General features: G+C 43.0%; 1 protein-coding gene across 1 annotated transcript in view; it reads left to right on the top strand.

Moving 5' to 3' along the window:
* The window catches only part of LOC134458097 (matrix metalloproteinase-17-like), a 104,444-nt gene that overhangs the window by 58,400 nt on the left and 23,544 nt on the right, over positions 1 to 22,500 (top strand). The window contains exon 2 of the mRNA XM_063210221.1: positions 6,671 to 6,951. Within this exon, the coding sequence (XP_063066291.1) occupies positions 6,671 to 6,951 (281 nt within the window). The remainder of the gene's footprint in view (positions 1 to 6,670; positions 6,952 to 22,500) is intronic.

The raw sequence follows: 22,500 nt of genomic DNA on the forward strand, positions 1-22,500 counted from the left end.
CAAAGTCTATCAATGTTTTTTGTAATCCTCCATGCCTGAGAGACATTATTTGGTATGATAGCCCTGTGGAAGTGGTAGCTTTCTTATATTTTTACTCACTTTTATAATGACACCCAGTGCATTTCGCAATACATGCCTGTATATGGATGTAGGCGTATGCAAGTGTCTGTGATGATGGTATATGTTTTTATTGATGTTACATCACATGTAGACACCTTAGGGATTTTTAAAATATACATGTTTGATTGATAATGTACTTTCCTATGAATTATATAAGTCAAAATGTATCCGTCGTACACTTTTTCAGCAATATAATGCAAGGTTAGATTGATGCAGAAGCCTGTAGGAGGGTGGGTCAAATCCCAATGATTGCTATATCATATCTGTAGGGTGTGGGCTTTCAGAAAATATATGGGTTTACTAGTTTGATATAAATTATACACCTATTTAGGCCCAAAACCTATAACTGTCCAATGGATTTCAATGGAAATCAATGCATTTCAATGTAATGCAAAGCACATTACATAACTAAGGTGTAGTGGAATGTAGGAAGTTGTGAGATGCCTCAATGCACATTATATCACATCTACAGTGTATAGACCTAAGAAAATATATGGATTGGATAGCTTACCACAAATAACACAGTTATTTTATACCCACACCTCATGGCCGTCCATTAAAAATATGAAATTAAAAGTATGAAATCTTTAGGACTTTACAGATAGAGGAAGTTGGGAGATGTTTCAATGCACATTATGAACCTTTGGACAATATATGGATTAGATTGCTAAATGCACATCATTCAGGTACTTTAGATGCTGACCATTGAAATGCATTGCAAATGCAAGTTCTGCAATTACATTGTAGAACTAAGGTAGAGGAATGTAGGAAGTTGGGAGATATCACAACACAAATGTCACATCCAGTGGATCTTTAGAAAGCCTACATACATTATGTTAAATAATATTTTGTTCAGTCAGTGGGCCAGGATACATTTAGCCTATATTTCTAATAAATTGAAGTGACGGTATGCATGTGCTGGAGATGCATGCTAAGATGTCCTAAAATGGGTCAGAGTGTTATCGATACAAACTTGATCACGCTTACTTCTTTACATGAAATGAGATTTTCTTTTGGCAATTTTGTTTTGTTGAACCTCAAACCCATAAGCACTGGTAGTATTGGGTCACCCATGAAGTGAAAAAATGTTGTCTGGTCTCCTTTTATCACATAGCCTATTTGCAGTTATGGAAAAAGTTTCTGACACCCTGTGGAAGATTAGTTGATGGGCATGTGGATGTTATTTTCAGAAAGTACTATTCAATGGCTGACCAGGCATATTAGATCTTGATAGAGACCACAGTGTCTTGGTTGCAAAAATGGCTCAACTTGAGTGTACAGGAGGTGGACACTCAAGTGTTTGAAAACAAGATTAATTAGGACAAGGCAAGAGGTCAAGAGGATACGTAACTCTCAGAATGGCATTTGCAAAAGAAGAATATTACAATTGTCAGCTCACTCACAGAAATGAGAATTTAATGACACTAACTGTTCAATGAAAATAATGCAAATAGTGCATTCAGAATCCTTCACACATAACATGGCAATTGCACCTATGGTATGTTGTTTTAACAAATTATAATGTGTGTGAATTATAATTTTCAAAATCTCCATCACTATTATCATAATCAGCCAGGTTGGGCTATTATATCTAGTCTTCCAAAAACCCAGTCATGAAGAGATTCAGTGTTTGCGCTATAGCTGTATAGAAAACATGGTGAATGATAAATGATGAAGTTGAATTTAGGAGCTGTTTGCCATTTGTTGGGTCCTGTGGCTTTTTCCCCATCCAATCAGCATCATTGGTGATTGCTGGTTGCTGGCGCAACAAATTGGAGAATGATAGGGGTACGTTTCATGAACAGTTTCAATTTCTGAGTAATGAGTTGATTTTAGAACACATGACACTAAGGGCCTCTGGCTCAGTTCCTCTGGCTTTTGAGGGTGTCTCTGAACTTCATACTGTAAACCCTTACTGGGAAGTGACAGGGTGATCATATCTGTGCTTTTGGTGGCTGTGAGACCCTTGCTTCCCACATACATCAGCCGTTTTGGTGATGTATATTGCCACAAACCTTCTGCATCTAACCTCTTCAATGCAGACTTCAATTTCCCGGCTGCGATGTACCTTTCCATGGTACAATGTACTAAATAATAAGCTGGTTGTCTGAGGGCATGTGGAGGCAATCTCCAAAGGAAATGGCTGTATGAATAGGAAACTGAAGGATACACCAATATCTGCAGCCTTATTGGGAGCTGATGCTGCCTCATTCCCATTGCAGGTCTCCACTTGCACTAAGTAACCGCAAGTGATGCCTTTTCCCTCACCACTGATCTCTGGACTCACGATACAGTATGTCTGAATTTAGTGTCATCTGTACTCATGCCTTGTTGCACTGCAAGTTGTGAGATTGGTAATGGGCATCTTGAAACTTCAAGCCACATCTTGATGTAAGCTGAAAGTCCTCTTTCCAGTTACTGTTCAAATGGGGACTTTCTTAAATGGGGGGCACATCACTGAGCTCATGGGGCATAAGACATCAGCAAGATCCAGGAAGATTACATGGAGGTTCTTTTTTCCAGCTTTGCTGATTGGATTTAGTGTCAGGTCATGCTGTGTTACCCAGACATGCCGCCCTTTGAACAGTATCAATGTGCATGATTGGCCATCCTTTGTGAAATTTCCAAAATAGTAAGTGAGGAAATTGTGTTGAACTGGCAGATGTTCATTTGTATCCTTTTCCTTAGAGATCAGGACCCCACCTGCTCTACGCCCCACTTCACACTACACACTTCACATGCAGTCAATGATTTCAATTCACTTTGTGTGCTTCACTCTATTAGACTCAGAGGCAACAATCAATGCAAGGCACTAGTTTCCCTTGAATATCTTTTCTTCCTTGATGAATCATCAAATCCCTGTGAGATTCCTTCTTCCCTCCAGCATGTTTGTGGAGTTATATTCCCGCTGGTTGGTGTTCTCACAAGTCTGTAGTATAGTTATTGTTCATCATGTACTTACTCATTCTCCAACATCTCAGTCACAACACATATGAAATTAAACAGGACTCACCTGATGCCATTTCTGTCTGTATCATGATGTACCTAGTCTTATCTGTCTTTGACACTACAGCAGTCAACACACCCAACATACCCAGCAAGTCAGATTGTACGGTATGTTTAAAAAAGACACATTTTCAGAAAAAGTAATGGTCTAGTTTAGTTCCATATAAATGAAAATACTGTTATGCAGGATCTCCATGTACTGTTCTTGAAACTGATGTGTGTGCAATTACAATCACATCTTCCAGTTTTCTCCGTTACACTTTAGACCTACCTTCATTCTGTAATATAGCCTAGTTTGATTTGATTTTCAATGGCTAGATGAGTTTTGAGTCTAAAATAACTGTACTGCATATCAAGCCCATTTGTTTTCCAAAGGTCTACAGTAGCTATATAATGTGCATTCAGAGATCTTTCAACTGACATTGAACTATACCTTAGTTCTGTATTACCTGGAAATGATTTCCAATGGACGGCTAAATGAGGTTTGGGTCTAAATAACTCTGTAATGTGTATCAAACTGTCTAATCCAGGGGTGCCCAACCTATTCCAACTCGGGGTCCCCTTGAAATGTTCATACTTCTTCAGGGCTCATCACTGACTGAATAAATAAAACAAAACATACACTACAAACAAATGTGATTTTGATGAGCAAATGTGATTTGTGATCTAGTCCATATACTTTCTAAAGGTCTACCTACACTAGATGTGATATAATATGCATTGGGACAACTCCCAATTTCCTACATTCCTCTACAACACATTTCTGTAATATACTTTGCATTACATTGCAATGCATTGGTTTTCATTCAAATCCATTGGACAATTATGAGTTCTAGGCCTAAAATAGCAGCATACCTTATATTCGGCGATATTTTCTGACAGCACACACTCTCCAGATATGATATAGCAAAAGTTGCAATCCAACCTATCCCCCTGGGATCTCCCAACTTCCTCTATCCTTACATAAGTTATGTAAAGTACATTGAATGCATTGGACGGCCATGAGGTGTGGGTATAAAATAACTGTGTAATTTCTATTAAGCTATCCAATCCATTTATTTTCCGAGGTCTACACACTCCAGATGTGATATAATGTGCATTGTGACATCTCCCAACTTCCTACATTCCTCTATACCTTAGTTATGTAATGTGTTTGGGATTACATTGAAATGCATTGATTTCCATTGAAATCCATTAGACAGTTATGGGTTTTTGGCCTAAATAGGTGTATAATTTATATTAAACTAGCAAACCCATATATTTTCTGAAAGCCCACACTCTACAGATATGATATAGCAAGTATTAGGATTTGACCCACCCTCCTACAGGCTTCTGCATCAATCTAACCTTGCATTATATTGCTGAAAAAGTGTATGACGGATATATTTTGACCTATATAATTCATAGGAAAGTACATTATCCATCAAATTGTATATTTTTAAAATCCTTAAGGTGTCTACATGTGATGTAACATCAATAAAAAATATCCCATCATCACAGACACTTGCATACGCCTGCATCCATATATAGGCATGTATTGCGAAATGCACTGGGTGTCATTATAAAAGTGAGTAAAAATATAAGAAAGCTACCAGTTCCAGAAGGCTATCATACCAAATAATGTCCCTCAGGCATGGAGGATAACAAAAAACATTGATAGACTTTGCCACACCAGGTGATACCAACTTTTGTTACGGCCCATGGACTAATTTATTATTAGGCTATTTTTGGGCGATCAGAATAAAGCGTTGCAGAACATTAATGTCTCCTCCTTGTTGTGTTCATAACTTATGATGTTGTCTTGGCTACTTGTCTATCAAGTGGGACTTATAGGCCTAATGACAGTCAATAAAATATCTATTCTCACCACTGCAACCTGGCAGACGGCTCTGCAACAGGCCAAACACATTTGCGCGCGCCTGCTGGTTCGTGTGGCAGCGCGAAACACTGCAGCTGCTTTCGGAAAACTGAACCAGTTTACTGTTTCATACGTAATATATCACATGGTTTTTCCGTACTGAAGCAAACTTCGGAACAGTGGTTTAATGGTTTTTGCTGTGCGGCGCGCTTGTGCCAGACTGCCATCACTACGGCATATGTGTTTTTTACTCTACTCTACCCTACTCTACTCTTCTCTGTTCTTTGTGAGTCCCAGTACATAGAACCAGACAGCGACGTCAAGTTAGTTGGAGAAAAAAGGCTTTTCATTTGAAGAGGATAATACTGTGTCAGCGCTAGCTAATTTTATTAATGCCAAGTGGATGTTAATCAATGGAGACAGACACAACAGATTTTTGCTCTTAGTTATTTATTGCATGAACTCTCACTCGACTAACCAATAGCCTACACCAAAAGACTTTCCACACAAACATACTCACACTCTCTGTCTCTGTCTCTCATTCAATGTCTCTCTATCACACACACACACACACACACACACACACACACACACACACACACACACACACACACACACACACACACACACACACACACACACACACACACACACACACACACACACACACACACACACACACACACACACACACACACTCTCGAGGTGTGTCTAGTCTGTCCTCAGTTAATGCATAGCAATGAGAGGAGGCAGGCCACTTGAATGGGCTTTGGTGGCAATATTATTGGCAGTGATTATATAGCACAAACCTGAACTCCGTCTGGGCATACAATCTATTCACTGCACTGTCATCTCTGATAGGCCTAATGCAGCATAATAAGTTTCTCAGTGTGGGAGGAAATGTTATCAAGATTGGCTCAGGATATACAGTAGCTAGGTTGGCACAAACACTCAAGGACTATCCTGCCACACGCACTAGGTACTGGCACTGGTCCCTGTGGGAGTTTATGTGTGTGTGTGGATGTATATGTGTGTGTGTGTTTATTCAATATGTGCACTTGTGTGTGCATTTATGTGCATTTGTGTAAGTGCATGGGAGTATATGGCTGATATTCAAGCAGGCGGGCCGACCCAAGTGCTCTCCAAGCAGGCGGGCAGAACCAAGTGCTCTCCACTTTGCCAGTCTAATGAAAAGACTGCAAACAAATTGAGTGGAAATCAATAGGTCTATTTGTGCAGCCGAGAACCTCCAGCAGGCTCAGACTTCAGCATATTGGCTTTGTGTGTATTTTTAAACTGGACACGGGCCGAAAGCCAGTGATGAGTGACTTTAAAGCAACACTATGTAAGTTTCTGTCTTCGGACGGTCGGTCACCCTTGAGGTCGGAAGTGGCATTGCATCTTATAAGGTGTTTTCAAGTAGAGGGAGATGAGTCCTACGCTAGCTATGCTGAGGACTCAAGCGCTCGACCATGAGTGCATCACTGTCAAACTTTTCAGTCTATGATGTGTCTCTAAAAACACATGCCAACAAAACGACACAGAAGCATTGTTACGAATTTGTCATTGACATTGTCCACCTACATTTTTGGTAGCCAGAAACAGTATGATTATCTGTGTACTTCTCAACTGTATCAAGAAACAGAGACATGTCTAACCCTCCCTTTCCCCTTCCTTTCCAATTAGGATTGGCTGAGTAAGTTTGGCTACCTGCCTCCTCCAGACCCGGTGACGGGGCAGCTGCAGACCAAGGAGGCCCTGACTAAAGCCATCAAAGCCATGCAGAGGTTCGGGGGGCTGGAGGAGACGGGAGAGCTGGACCAAGCTACTCTAGGTCTAATGAAGACTCCAAGGTGTTCGCTGCCAGACCTGTCACCAGAGGCATCGTCATCATCATCAGCGGGGCGGAGGAGACGAGCTCTCACACCACACAACAACAAGTGGAGCAAGAGACATCTGTCATGGAGGTGGGTGTTTCTGTGTGTGTTGGGATGGGGGGGATTGAGACTGTCAGCAGCTGTGACACTTGGGATACTCAGGCTGTGTGTGTGTGTGTGTGTGTGTGTGTGTGTGTGTGTGTGTGTGTGTGTGTGTGTGTGTGTGTGTGTGTGTGTGTGTGTGTGTGTGTGTGTGTGTGTGTGTGTGTGTGTGTGTGTGTGTGTGTGTGTGTGTGCCTTTACTGTTTACCGTATGAAGTGTTGATGTGTTTTTGTGTGGGTCATATAAGGCCTGCAGTAAAGGACGCCACAGTGTGTTCCCTGGGGACAGCAGTAGGACAGGCCCACTTCTTAACGGTAGGGACACATACGCGAATTTGGCCAAGCGAAGCCAACTTCGCCATTCATTCCTATGAGAGAGGCGAAAGCAAGCGAACAGGAGCGAAGCGAAGCAAAATTATTAAAGACAGTTTAATGTTATGCAAATGAGGAGTGAATTTGCCTGCCGCGGCCCAATTAAATCAACAACATAACTGTTCCATTCCATTTGATTCGCTGCGACAACCTGATGACGGTTGAATTTCGCTTCTCTTTGCTTCGCTCGCTTCACCTCCTATGTGTCCCTACCGTAAGTGGGAATTAACTGAAAGAAAGTCCAACTTTGAAACTCCAGTTCCCATTGTCATTGTGACACAATACTCCACAGCACACAAGTGAATTGTCTCACCCGCGCAAGGGGGCAGCCCCCAATGACACCCGAAAGGAAGCAGTGCGGCTGGATGGTACCATGCTCAGGGAGGGAGAGCACTGGTTAATTTCACACTACCTGCCATATTCTGTCTCTTAACCTTTTGCTACCATACTATACTACACAGTACACCACTGTTTATTCTCCAACTGCCTACCTACATTGTCATCTCAACTCATTTGTTTACGTACTGGTGTTCTTTCTCCTTTTTTTCTTCTCTCTCAGTTCTTTTTCTCGCCTGTTTTCCTCTCTGTGTTTGCTACACTCTCTGCACTGTCATTGCGTGTGTGTGTGCGTGTGTGCTATGGTTTCTTAACCTTTTGCTACAATACCATACTATACAGTACACCACTGTTTATTCGGCAACTGCCTGCCTACGTTGTCATCTCCTCATTTCTTTACGCACTAGTGTTCTTTCTCTCTCTCTCTCTCTCTCTCTCTCTCTCTCTCTCTCTCTCTCTCTCTCTCTCTCTCTCTCCTCTCTCTCTGTCTCGCTTGTTGCACCCCTCCGTTTTTTTCTAGCCCATTTTCCCCTCTGTTTGCTACATTCTCTGTGCTGTCATTCTTACAGCTGTTTACATCTTATTTCTCCTAGCTCTTACTCTCCCTTGTCTCTTTCTCTCACTCCATCTCTCTCTCTTCCCTCTCACCCTCTATCCTCTGCCTCTCTCCTTGTTGTCATTCTTTACAGCTGTTTGCACCTCATGTGTACCTCTCTTTCTCACTCTCTCTCTCGCTTTCTCTTTCTCTCTCTCTCTCTCTCTCTCTCTCTCTCTCTCTCTCTCTCTCTCTCTCTTCCCTTCTTTCTTGTTGCTATCCCTCTTCCCTCTGAGGTTAGTGTGTGTGTAACTCCTCCCTTCTCCTTCTTTCATTCTCATATTGATTTGTAGTGCAGAGCTGCCAGGCCACATTCATTCTCTCTATTCTATTTTTCTTTTCTTTCTTTCATTCATTCTTTTTTTCTTTGTTGTCCAAGCTCAAAGCCGCCAAGAGGAACAGCATGCAACCTGCTGGCAGTGGACACAGAGACAGCCACCCCAGTAGAGAACAAACATCAGGCTTGGTCAACAGAGATGACTGTCAGAAAGCACAAGTAGTAAGAGGAAAGGAATGTTTAAAAAGAACAAAACAGTCTTTTTGTCTTTTTGTCTGACTAGTTTTCTGTTGTTATTTCCATTGAAAAGTGTTCCCCCTAAAACATAAACGATGGTCTTTAGGGGGAAAGCACAGCCAAGATCAATACTACTGGCTCTGAGAGAGCAAAAGAGACAAGCCACCGATATGCTCAAGGACTGCTGGTTTCTAGCTGTGTCCACAACTGTTTCTTTGTTTGGTGTCCTTGAAGCCCATTTGCCCCAAACTTTCCATCCCTGAGAGTCCAATTACAGCCACTGTCTGGACAGCTACTACTTCTCTCCCGTATGGAGGTGGAGGATTGGAAAGGATGGAGTGGTGAAGGAGAGGAGAGATGAGAGATGAGAGACAAGAGATGAGAGCGATAGCAAAGGGTTGACTTGGCTCTTGGCTGACTTGATCTCTGAATGTTCTTCTCAGGACAGACAACAGACAGACAGATAGACAGACAGACAGACACCAGACAGACAGAGACCAGACAGACAGACACCAGACAGACAGACAGACGGACTGACAGACAGACAGACAGACAGACTTCTACTCTCCTGGCTAGTTTGGTGACCCCAACAGGCCTAATGAGGTTCAACAAATAAAGTTTATCCTGAGATTACCCCACATATTTGGAAGTAATTGTTTAAATGTAAATAAAAAGTAAATGTTTCAAGTATCATAGTGTGGTTCGCTTGCACACAGCATACCTGCACACTGTATACAGGACCATATTAAGCCAATGTGGTGCCCCCGGGCACTATACCTCACTGGTGCCCCCTTTATTAACCGTATTTGTTACATTTGTATCTTGTGGTGCCCCATAAGTGGTCAAAAATGCTGCTTGCCTTTATGGATAATCCGGCTCTGACTGTATAGGTGTCTTGGGGGTTTCAGACAGACTTGGCTGCAGCAGTTTTCTCCGGCCTGCTCCCCAGATAGCCAGACAGTACTGTGCCCTGCTCTGCTCTGCTTCTGCCACTTAGATGATCCTGATGAGACTAGTGAGGCTAACTGGCCTAACGAGGATTAATTAAACAAAAGGAAATGGCTGACAAACTCAACAGTTCATCCCAAGATTATCCGGCGTATTCATTAGAGTGATGTATCGACTAGTGTACAAAGACGTAACACACTCAGCCGTCATCCTCCGGCTTTAAAGCAAATTAAGCAGTCGAGTCTGCACTGGCAAGAATACCCCAATTAGAGCTCATTATTTCATCTGAGCCCAGCTGATACAGGGTTTCTCTAATCATGTTAGGAAGTTAAGGCTGGAGCATTAGCCTTGCGGTTTGGGGTAATAGATGGGGAGCTTTGATTGGTGCTCTTGTCGACACCTGAGGACAAGGGTGATTATTGATTGGTCAGTGGATGCCAAGTTGGGTTCAGTCCTCCTGTTGTCGAACCGTGACCCCATTCGAACGAGAGAGCGGCCTGAAGCACATCCGTTAAGAGGAGCTACACACACACACACACACACACACACACACACACACACACACACACACACACACTCACAGGATATTGTTACTTTCCTTGTTAGTGCAGCAATTAATCACACAAATAGATAAACAGTGTTTGCCCAGGAGTGACCGCTTTCCTGCCACCATTCTCTCCCTCCCTCTCTCTCTCTCTCTTGTCTCTCTCTCTCTCTCTCATTCAATTATTCTTTCTCTCTCTCTCTCTCTCTCTCTCTAGTCTCTCTCTCATGCTGTCTTTCTTTTTATCTCTCTCTGTCCCTCCATACCCATCTCTCACCCGCTATTTCTCCCTTAGGCCACACCAATTTAATTTGTTGGTTCTCGGATTTTTTCAGGAAAAAGTTGAAGCGAGAGGGCGAAAAAAAATAAAAATAAAAATTAGTCGTGTGGTAATGCCACGGATGTAATAAGGGACTGTTATGTTATACCACCTGTATATCAGCCTCACATGGACCTCCAAAGGAAGGTGCAAGACAGGCAAACACCTGGACATGGAGAAGGACAGTGTAGAAGGGAATTAAGGCAGCCAAATAGACCAGGCACAAAATTAGCTCACAGGGCAATTATTATATTAATCTGGTTTGAATAAACTGAGATGATTCAACAGTCTGAAACCGCAGTCTTTATTGAACAAGACAGCAAATACAGCATTGTGAACATATCAATGGAATTACAAGCTATAGGTATGTAGGTTATGTACTTGCATTGAAAGTCACAAAGTAGCATCTTCACAGGAGCTGACAAAGGGCAATTGGTTCCATGTTTGGTATGTGTACGATCCTCAGCCCCATCACCAACTGGTGGTGTTGTCTGTGAGATGAATACCTGGAATGTAAATCAAAATAAGACATTTTTAAATGTAGACATATACAGTTCCTTTATTTTTAACAGTTGCAATCTTCCAGGGTTGGACAAGGCCTATTGCCTTCTTGCACAGAGCAAGTAAAAGCACTGTTTGGGCAAGTGCATGTTGGGCAAGTATTTTTATGAATTGCGCATTATTGGAGCAAAAGACACACAATTTTCATCAAATAAAGATATTATATTGATGCCAGTCAAAATATGCCCTTTTTGTCAGAAAAAGTCTCTCATTTAAACAAAGCAAGCAACCTTATGAATTGCTTGGAGTGTTTTTTTTCCCCTTGGGAAAAAACAAACAAACAAACAAAAAACACAACAAAAAGTAACGTGCAAGTAGGCCTACAATGCATTTGGTTTGGGCAAGTGGAAATAATAGTGTATTTGCCTAAACTTGTCCAACCATGTAGGCCTATGTCATCACCGAGCCGGAGAAGAAGTAAACAATAGGTCACGTCAGTCACATCCCAGGTAGCAAAAACCGTTAAGAACAGTCGGCCTGATCTTGGCGGAATGTCGGCACAGTCGGCTGAGTGTCGGCTCGGCTGGAACACTGGTTACCGTGACTCAGCCAACACTTCATAGAACACTGAAAATAACTGTCACTTCATGCAGTAACCGAGCCAACACTCAGCCGACACAGAAAATAACGGTCAGTCTCATGCAGTAACTGAGCCAACACTGAGCCGACACTGTCGGCATACGGTAATAGGACCATTATTGGGCCGCGGACAAAGCCAGAATCGGACCGACTGTTTTCACTCGCGAAAAAAGGATCGGACCAACAAAGGGCCAGATAAACTTTGCTACCTGGGTATAACCCCTCGGTGTTTGACGGACGGTGTTGAGTGATGCATATCGAAAATGTATTCAGGGGAAGTGCATAGATAGAATGTCAAAGCAGCTGAGAATATGCAATTATTGATGCATCACATCCCGTTGTTTACTTTCTCTCCGGCTCGGTGGAACTTCCTGACTGACAAGAAAGATGGCGGCGCCCTGTGACCATGTTTACCAGGGCGCATCATTCGAAAATGTACTTTTATCTAAACTATCCGGCGCAGTATCAAACTTCTCTATACATTGCTTTACGTGTCAACACCCACGCGACAAAGTTTTTAGTAACGTTGAGGCCTGCAAATGGGTGGAAAGTACATATTCATTACGAACTAGTTCTACTTTGACCAGGATTTTTCAGATGGCTAATACGTCAGAAAGTTTTGGTTGCCCTTGCCCTATCATACACCAAGCAAATAATATAGTTAATAAAACCCACCTGCACAGACTCTTGGCTGGTTGTTGAAATGGTTCTGTCCAATAAATCCCCGAAGTTCTCTTGGTCTTCGACTTCGGTGGCAGATGGACACTCCCAACTGAGATAACTCCCGGTAGCCCCAGGGGTTTTATCACTCCCAGACGTTCGATCCCACCCGATTATATTTCACGTATTATCATACACTGCCACATACAAGCAATTTAGGGTTAGGCTTAGAGTTAGGGTTAGAAACAAAAAACTAACATCAAAAAGATAACTAGCTCCGTTATATGGCGGTGGGCTCGATAGTCTGGCTAGTGGGAGCGTGCCGACCGGGGAGCGATTGGGGTTGGGAGCGACAATCTGGGAATCCTTCGACTTCTGTTATCCTGTCGACGAGTTTCTTGTTCTTGTAAATGCGTACTATGCCATACACTGGCTGCTGCCCCGGGGGGTTGCTTCCTCCAAGCGGGACCATGGTTGTTTTTCTTTTTTAAAACTGCTATCCCACTCCACTAATTCCACTAAGAGCCATACTGTGTTTCACCGCTGCTACTGCTAACCCACAGGGGCTTCAACTTGCCATTGCATGTTTGTCTGTAAAACCATTTGAATGTAACACGTTTCCTGATTCGCTAGTCGTAATCGGCATGTTGAAAGGAGTGGTTTTATTGGTTCTCTCCTTTCATGAAAACATGCAGTCTTCGTTTTTTTTAGCGATTTCATTTTTTGGGGTATTGAAACTGATTTTTTTTTTTTTTTCATTTTGATACAAAATACAAGCGGCGAATCCGAGAACCAACAAATTAAATTGGTGTGGCCTTATTCTTTCTTTCTTTGTCTCATCCGGGGTCTCCACTGTGCTTCTGCTGCTGAGTTCCTCTCGGCTGCCTGAGCACTGAGCAGAGGGAAGTGTGTAGAGTCAACTGTAGATCATTAGCCCAGAGCAGTGACCCTGACAGGAGCACTCACACTGAGGAGAGGAGAGGAGAGGAGAGCAGGGGCGTATCCAGGACATTTTTACTAGGGTGGCCAAGATGACACACAAATATAGTCTGAGGTGGCCATGGAATCATGGAATTATATACACATACGGGGGTCCTCCCACACAGAAAATGTTGCATTTATTCTATGCTATTTCCTGCATTTTAAAGAAAAGCACCACTGAACTTCAAATACAATATTTTGTAGTAGTATAAAAAATATATATATATATAGTATTGAAATGTTCTATGTTTAGGTCTTTGTTTTCTATGTACGTATTCACAGAAATTAAAGATAAATGCACACACATATCCTCATTAAGTTATTTTAATGTGCCAGGCTTTTAATTGAAAGTGCAGTGTAATCTGGTTAAATGCTATGCATTCACATATAAATATGCATAATTGGCCATTTTTAAATAACTGAAGTATGAGAGAGTAGACACCAACTTCATGAATGACATCTGAACCTGACATACCATGCTCAGTAGGTGGAGATCCAGACAACACAGATTCACAGTCCGTCTCCTCCTCCTCCTCCAAATGTGGCTGGTCAACTGTGGTAATACAAGGATAGTTTAAAATGACAGACAGACAGACAGACAGACAGACAGGTCCATGCACATATACATATAATACAAATCTTTAGTTCATCATCTTCTGTCTCAACATTTGTCAGCTGTTAAACCCTTTAATGCATGGCGTTATACCTTTGTCGTTACCAGAGTTACCATAGTGTATTACTAAAGACCCTGTGTTATGTAGTGTGGCACTATGACAGAACCTTTTTGATGACAACAGTGTTCCACTGGCGTGCATGAAAGGGCTACATGTAACTAATTCAAACTTTCCATGCACAACCTACCATCTTGTATTGGGGTAGTGGACTGCTCATCAACACTATCCCTAGGCTGCTGGCTTGTGTGGGCATCTGCACTGGTGCTGGTACTGGCTGTAGCTGACTCTGACTCTTTTTTTTTCTTGATAAAGAAGCTCTCAATATCGTTTCTTCTCTTCATCTTAATGTCACTCACTGGAGGAAATGTAATCAAATCAATGCAACCAATTAATCATTCAATCAACTCACTTTTAAGCATAGTAACTGGCTACAATATCAGAGGGATTATTGTCGAATTGGCAGAGTAGGCTACACATGTTGTGTTCATGAGTTTTGTGTTCGTGGTTGTGGTTCCCCTTAGAGTAACAACTTTGACTTCATTCAACAATGTCAGAATACAAAAAAACCTATATTATTGATGTTGACAGTGTCAGATGTCAAAGCAGTGGCATATGGTTTTAACAAAGAAATTACATGACGTGAATTTCAAGTCTGAGGCGCCGTCGGCCTGCAAGGCAATTACAGCTGTGAGCAGTGGCTGATTCTAAAGCCATGGCTGCAGGGTTTTAGCAAAGAAATTACATGACGTGAATTTCGTTGGTGAACAAACTCACATCTGTACCATGATTTTGTGTGCGTGACGATTTATTTTCGCTACGTTTGAACAAAAGGATTACGATATATTGACACATTTGAGGTCAAATATGTACCGCAAATTTAGCTATTGGGGGGGGAGTCATACTCTGAAGTGGACTAGCGCTGTGGGTAACATATCTGTGACTGATGTGAACTTGCTTACTCTAAAGAGGCAGAGGTGCTCTTTACTATGACTTACTCCGACTTTATTTAAGTTTGATTTAAACTCCAAGAAAAGTCAAGACAATCGAAGAAGCAAAGGAGAAGCTTCTCACTGAGAGAAGGCATCACAACAATAGTCCAGCTTAGTATTATTTCATTTCACATGCTAGGTTTCGAGCTAGGTACTGACGTCTGCCTACCGATCCTGACTGTAGATAACAACCGACTACCCTTTCCAATGCGTGGAAATAGTGGAATAGTTTCATATTAACTATCCTGTTATCAACAAAAAAAAATAAACTGACGTGCACGTTAGGATTGTGCTGTGCTACTAACTTGGTTTGCAGCTGCCACAACACTAACTTGCTCTCATTTAGTCATGTTGTTGTTTCGTGTAGCTATCTCGTATTTTGGCTCTTCCTGGCTGCTAATACTTGCATAAAGTTTTCAAAATTAGGTTTTCCAACACATTCAGACAATCAACAAATCATTAAATTGCCATACCTTATTGTCCAAATTAGACTGTCCAGGCAGTTAGTGGATGCGGTCTCTCGTGAAGGAACTGCAGGTGACAGTGCTCTCGACCTCAGCATCGCTGGTGCGGGGTTGCCAGATCTTTCACGATAAATAAGCGACTATAGGGGCAGCAGGCGACACGCAGTGGTCATCTCGTGTAAGCCTACTGATCAGAAATCAGCCTTGTGCAGCATCAGTCCAACGACTGTCGTTAGTTAAAGTGTAAAACTGACCCTAGATCTGTCAGCCAGCGATCACCATGGATTGACAGTTTTCTCTTGTTTGTTGTTGGGTTGACGAACTTGAATGATTACCTGATAATTACCTAGGCTATTATTGGTCTTATACTGTTGTTATTATTGTATATTTATTTATTTATTTTTAAAAACATATTTTTTATTAATTACTTGTCGAATCAAGGGTGGCCAGTAGGGTGGACAACGGCGTCCCAGGGGTGGCCCTGGCCACCCCCTGCCCCCCCCTAGAATCGCCAGTGGGGGAGAGGGGAGGGGAGGGGAGAGGAGAGGAGAGGAGAGGAGAGGAGAGGAGAGAAAAGGAGAGCAGAGGAGAGGAGAGGGGAGGGGAGGGGAGAGGAGAGGAGAGGAGAGGAGAGGAGAGGAGAGGAGAGGAGAGATAAGAGAAGAGGACAATGAGAAGAGGAGAGGAGCACTGACATTGTGTCTGGAGTGGAAGGAGAGGGGAAGGAGTGCAGAGAAAAGAAGAGGGTTTGGGGGGTGCAGAGAAAAGAAGAGGGTTGGGGGGAGGACAGAGTCACATGTTGGATGTTGCATACACACCATGAGAACAGAATGAAATACGGATTTGGAATCAGACTCCAGCAAACACAGTGTGTGTTGTCTGCGGGTGTGTGGATATACAGTATGTGTGTGACTAATTGACTTCTATTTGTGTGTGTGCGTGCATGTGTGCGTGCGTGTGAGTGTGTTTGTTTGTTTGTTTGTTTTTGTGTGTGCACGCTCGCTCCACAGAGAGAGAGCGAGAAAGAGAGAGCTTGGTTGCTTGTAAATGTATTTATGATTGAGTATTTGTATTCTGTATTCTGTATGTGTGTGTGTGTGTGTGTGTGTGTGTGTGTGTGTGTGTGTGTGTGTGTGTGTGTGTGTGTGTGTGTGTGTGTGTGTGTGTGTGTGTGTGTGTGTGTGTGTGTGTGTGTGTTTGTGTGCGTAAGCCTGCAAATAGTAATGTAAAATGCAGACCACTGGAGACCACTGAGCTGTAGGAGGTCAGTGTGTGAGATTTTAATTCTAGCTGCAAAATGAGTTTCATCAGTCATTTCCTACACATGCATTATTCTGAGTGTGTGAATTTCTGTGTGAGTGTGCGTGCGTTCGTGCATGTTGTCTTGTATCACAGCCAGCTCTGGTCTCTCTCTGATGGCCAACTCAACTCAACCCAACCATACAACACACACACACACACACACACACACACACACACACACACACACACACACACACACACACACACACACACACACACACACACACACACACACACACACACACACACACACACACACAGGAGATCATTACTTTCCCACCTCCATCCCCCCCACCCCTCCTCAGCCCTCCCTGCAGCACTTAGTCATCCATCACGTTGCGGTGGCCATCTCTGGCAGCCCCACCAGGCACATTACGGACAAAATGGATGGGAAAATTGTGCTTGAAATATCTGGCCACCCCTTCCTCTCTCCTCTTCCTCATCCCGCTCTTCTCCCTTTATCCTCCTTACCTCATCCTCTTCTTTTCATCTTTTGGTCTGTTTCCCCTTCTCTCTCCTCATAATCCCTCTATCTCTCACTCTGTTTCCTTATGACGCTGTCTTCACTTTCTCTCTCTCTCTCTCTCTCTCTCTCTCTCTCTCTCTCTCTCTCTCTCTCTCTCTCTCTCTCTCTCTCTCTCTCTCTCTCTCTCTCTCCCTGGCTTCACACTTCACAGATGACCGGTCTTGAGTCCAGTCTGGTGCACACTCTGTGCTGTGTTTCGACCCTAGCATGGTATCAAGCGCTAAAGGTCATCATTACGATCCTCTTCCAAGGGCCAGCTGGTCGTCCCTCGTAGCAGTCTCAAGGCCACCAGTGACAGAGCCTTCCATGTACAGTAGCTGCTCCTATTCTTTGGAACAATCTGCCCAACCATGTCCAGAATGGCCCTTCACTGGCCATGTTTAAAAAACACAGTGGCCCCTTAATGCAGGCTGTGCCTCCTGTGGCACGCTGTAATAGACATTGAAAGTTAACTACTATGGTACTACACTACTATGACAGGTCACTGGGCCTTTAGTAATACATTACGACTTGGCCATTGCCATTCTGGTAACAGCTCATTTATAACGCCGTGTCTTAACGGGTTAAGACACATCTTTTCCTGGAGGCCTATGGCTGCTAGTTCCACAAGCACATTCACTTACATACACACACACACACACACATACTCACACACTGACATGCACACATTCCTACACGATACCTTGTTAAGCGACCTTTTGAAAGGCGCTATATAAAACAAAAGTATTATTATTATTATTACCATTAGAGAACACCCACCAGAATATGTGTTCTCCCTAAAACCTTCACCCATTGCTGAAGTGACTTTGAAAAAAGTGCTGCCGCCACGACTGCTCCCTTGGGGCCACATTTGGGGGCTGCCCCCTTGTACGGGTGAGGCGTAAATGCAATTTCGTTGTGTGCAGTGTGCATTTCTGTGCTGTGGAGTGCTGTGTTACAAAGACAATAGGAGTTGGAGTTTCCAAGGTAGGCTTTCACTTGACTTTTCACTCTCACTTACCCCACATTACCCCAGGGACCATGCCAATCTTTTGTGTCTAACTGTAAGTTGTTTTGGATAAAACAAGTAAGACAGGTGGACAAAGATGTATCTGTCTATGCACTGCTGCCTTGTGGATACAGGAGGCGGGAATGACTATTTAAAGAATGCATTTCAGACAGACAGACAGACAGACAGACAGACAGACAGACAGACTGACTGACTGACTGACTGACTGACTGACTGACTGACTGACTGACTGACTGACTGACTGACTGACTGACTGACTGACTGACTGACTGACTGACTGACGGACTGACTGACTGACTGACCAACATACCCTCTTACAGAGATGCTAGGATGCATCTAAAAAGGGATCATGATGTTATACAATTCAGGAGAGGGGAGGGGGGTGTCAAACTCTGGGACATCAAATAGGCAGGAGGTGAGACTGCCTGAATGTAGGCAGGAGGAGTATGGGGATCAGTCATCAAACTAAAGCTTCAGCTTTGGGAATTACACATCAACCGGTTAATTCCTTATTTGATGGCTTTGCCTTTCTTCCTGCGGTCTCACTGCTATTTAAATAGAATGCTTTAAAGGCCGCCTGCGTCATGTAAAACAACCAAGGAGGGTGGTTGAAACTCAGAGACAGCAGGAAGGCCGGTAGCTTTGGACTGCCTGACTGAAGTGGGATATTACGTTGATCATGGTGATCAGTAGGGACATCTTAAGCCACAGCTTTGAGAATTAAACATCATCCGCTTAATTCCTTATTTGGTGGCTTTGCCTTTCTTTCTGCCGTCTTACTGCTATTTAAATAGACTGCTTTTGAGGCTGGCTGTGTCCTAATGGAGAGTATTATACTAGATCACAGAAAGAGGATAGCTGCAATTAACATCATTCACAATCCAATGCAACGTAATGCACTTTTATTGGTCTCCCCCTCCTCCTCCTCCTCCTCCTCCTCCTCGTCCTCCTCCTCCTCCTCCATTGCCCCTTGATTGGCTAACTGATGATGTCATCCTCATCCATTCCACTGTGGCTTGAGTTGTAGTTCTGATTCATCTCTTATGAGTCAAAACAAAGCCTGGCAGTTTTACAATTCATGTAGACCTCATAGTTTAACACACACACACACACACACACACACACACACACACACACACACACACACACACACACACACACACACACACACACACACACACACACACACACACACACACACACAAACACAGACACACACACACAGACACACAAACACACTCACACACATCACACACACAGCGTGTCTTAAAACAAACAACAAACACACATGCATTTTTCATGACAAATGCTTAGTCATACTGTAGGAGTATGTTCAGAATTCAGCTGCCAGGATCATTACATTGCATTTAGCAGACGCCTTTGACCAAAGCGGAGAAAAGGAGAACATTTGTTTAACTTGGTCTCTTCAGAGCACACAAGGTTCTAGTGATCCATATCCTTGGTCTGTTCATCTCTCCTGAGATCAAGATAAACAAATTTGCTTTAGATGGTGTCAAGCATGTGTGGTGGTAAACAAGTGAGTTTTACAAAAAAGTTTATCCTCTCGATATTCAAGCATGGTAGTGGGACTGACATGGTTTGGGGATGCATGAATGCTGTCTAGATTGTTCATCTGAATTACACCTAAAAGAAACATGCATGTCAACATGTACTGTGACTACTGAAGCAGATCATGATACTCTCCATAGGATTGCATTCAAACCAATGACCTCCCTTTAAATTCCTTTTAATTTCGAGGCGATTCAAGCCAACACGACCCCTTCTCTACCGGAATCTAATCTGGGGTGTACTCACTTTTGTGGGCAATGTTCAAACATTAATGGCTATATTTAGATTTTTTATGAATGAACAAGAAATTTAAGTGATTATATATGTTGTTAAAAGGTCACCACTCTTTGTGTCAAAAGGAAATTTCTTTAATGCTCTCCTATGAAAAGACATACTGACAAATCTGCAAAACATGTGAGGGGTGTACTCACTTACCTGCCATGCTGTAAAGGCGTAGTGTGCAATTGCAACACTGACAGCATTGTCCAGCACATGGTAAAGGATGTAGCATAAAATAAGGGGTCTTACACACCAGGGCAGTAAAGCGTCGCGGAACGACTGCGTTTTTTACCGGCGTCGGTGAAAATACATTGAAACATATCTGTCCTTACACACCAACCGGCGGTAGTCGAGCGTCAGCGGCGCGGGAGCCGGCTCCACGCCGTGCTGCATTTGGAAAATAGAACTCGAGCGTATTTTTCACGCCGCCGACCGCCGGTGTCTCATTCAAATGAATGGCAAAGTAGCATGCTAGCTTTGGCTGTGGGGAGGGTTTTGAACAGGACTGGCCGCGCACGCCAACGCTGTCAGTGTGAAAGGCAGAGAAAAACACGCTGGCCAAAACTAAGCAGAAAGACCACGTTCGTCCCGCGACTGTTCCGTTCCGCCTTGGTATGTTTTGGCCCTAATAAGAAGGGTAACAAGGCATTTTTAGATTGTAAACAAAGACATCAAGGCGCAGTGTACAGTTGGAACACTGACTGGATCACATCAAATACAAAGCCGTGGCAACTCTAGCTCAACACTGGCTCTCGTCCCGTATTGAATATGGACCTACAAATCAATTCACTCTCCGGCTTCTGTTCTCAGTACCTCTCTGAGTCTGAACTCCTCCCTTGTAAAGCGACCTTGGTTTTCTATTAAAAGAAATATAAAAAACAAGTAATTGTTATGCATTAATATACTGTTTAGGAGCGTTTCATTTTTAATATATTGCAGAGGGGTGCAGATCCTGACAGGGTGGCACACATAATGAATCATATCCACAGACATCACACACCTGCATTGACTTCATTATTAGTTAATCAGCAGCAGTGTGTACGTGTGTGTGAGTGTGTGCATGTGCGTGTGCGTGTGCGTGTACATGTGTGTGTATGTGCATATTATGTGTGTGCGTGAATATGTGTGTGGAGCGGCATCTTTTGCATCAAAGACGTCCTTGGCCAAATGCTCCTAAGCTCCAGCGTCGCTATGCTACCGCTATTTGTCAGGCCAGTGTACTGTCTCGACACCGGGGAGGAGATGAATTGCCAAGCAAAAGCAACAAGGTTTTATCATTTTCCTCATGAAATCCTTGCTATGTGAGTTCAGATGAGGAGAAAGAAAGAGATTGATACTATAGCATTCATTACAACCTGGGGATAGAATACCCACTATCTTGTCACAGAGCGGGCCAACTAATGTTTTTCAGACTTTCTCCAGTTTGCTTGTGAGTTGCGTAAGCACACAGTGATGTTTTTGCTGCTGTTGCACGATGTGGTATGATGTATGTGTCATTATCTGTAAGGAAGCTAAATATTCACCCTTATTGATGCAGTTGATAATGCTGGCAAATCCTTGCGTGGTTACCACCAGACCTAATCACAAGTGAGATCTTTCAGATTGGAACGATTGTGTAGAACTAAAGGCAGTATGGGAGTTCCCAGGCTAGGTAAATCAGAGGGTAGGATTCTAGCATCAAAGTTCTAGAATTCAAATTCAAAAATAAAAAAAACTGGCAGTTGGTCTGGGTGTTCCGTGCTTCCAACCTCTGCCTACTCTGCTAACAAGCTAGAGTTTGCTTTGGTTTTTATTTTTATTTTGCTTACTGCTGTCTTTATACTGCGATTCTACTGTGCGTGTTTGTATGAGTGGTATGAGTGATTTTTTTGTGGTTTGGTAACATGCATGTACAGTATGTGTGTGTACATCTATCTGCACTCCATATACATGTGAATGCACATGTTTTGTTGTGGGTTTTTTTGGTTCCTTCTTTTGCATTTAATCATTCATGGCGGTTCGAACCCATCAGGCACTAACCCTTTGTCTCCATCAGGTCTGATAAAAGGTGCACGGTGTCCCACACCGCATGAATGATTCAAAACATTTTGTTGTGAGCACAATGTTTTTTTTCATCTATGCTTTCTGCTGCTTGAGGCAGGTTTGTGTATGTGCAATGTGCATTGTATTTGTTGTGTGTGTGTGTGTGTGTGTGTGCGTGCGTGTGTATGCATGCATGTGTGTGTGTGTGTGCATTGTGTACAAATTTTCTGTGTTCATTGACCATTGTGTGTGTGTGTGTGTGTGTGTGTGCGCGCTCGTGTGCGCTTCATGATG

Source organism: Engraulis encrasicolus, chromosome 11, assembly GCF_034702125.1.
Source record: "Engraulis encrasicolus isolate BLACKSEA-1 chromosome 11, IST_EnEncr_1.0, whole genome shotgun sequence".
Taxonomy (NCBI): Eukaryota; Metazoa; Chordata; class Actinopteri; order Clupeiformes; family Engraulidae; genus Engraulis; species Engraulis encrasicolus.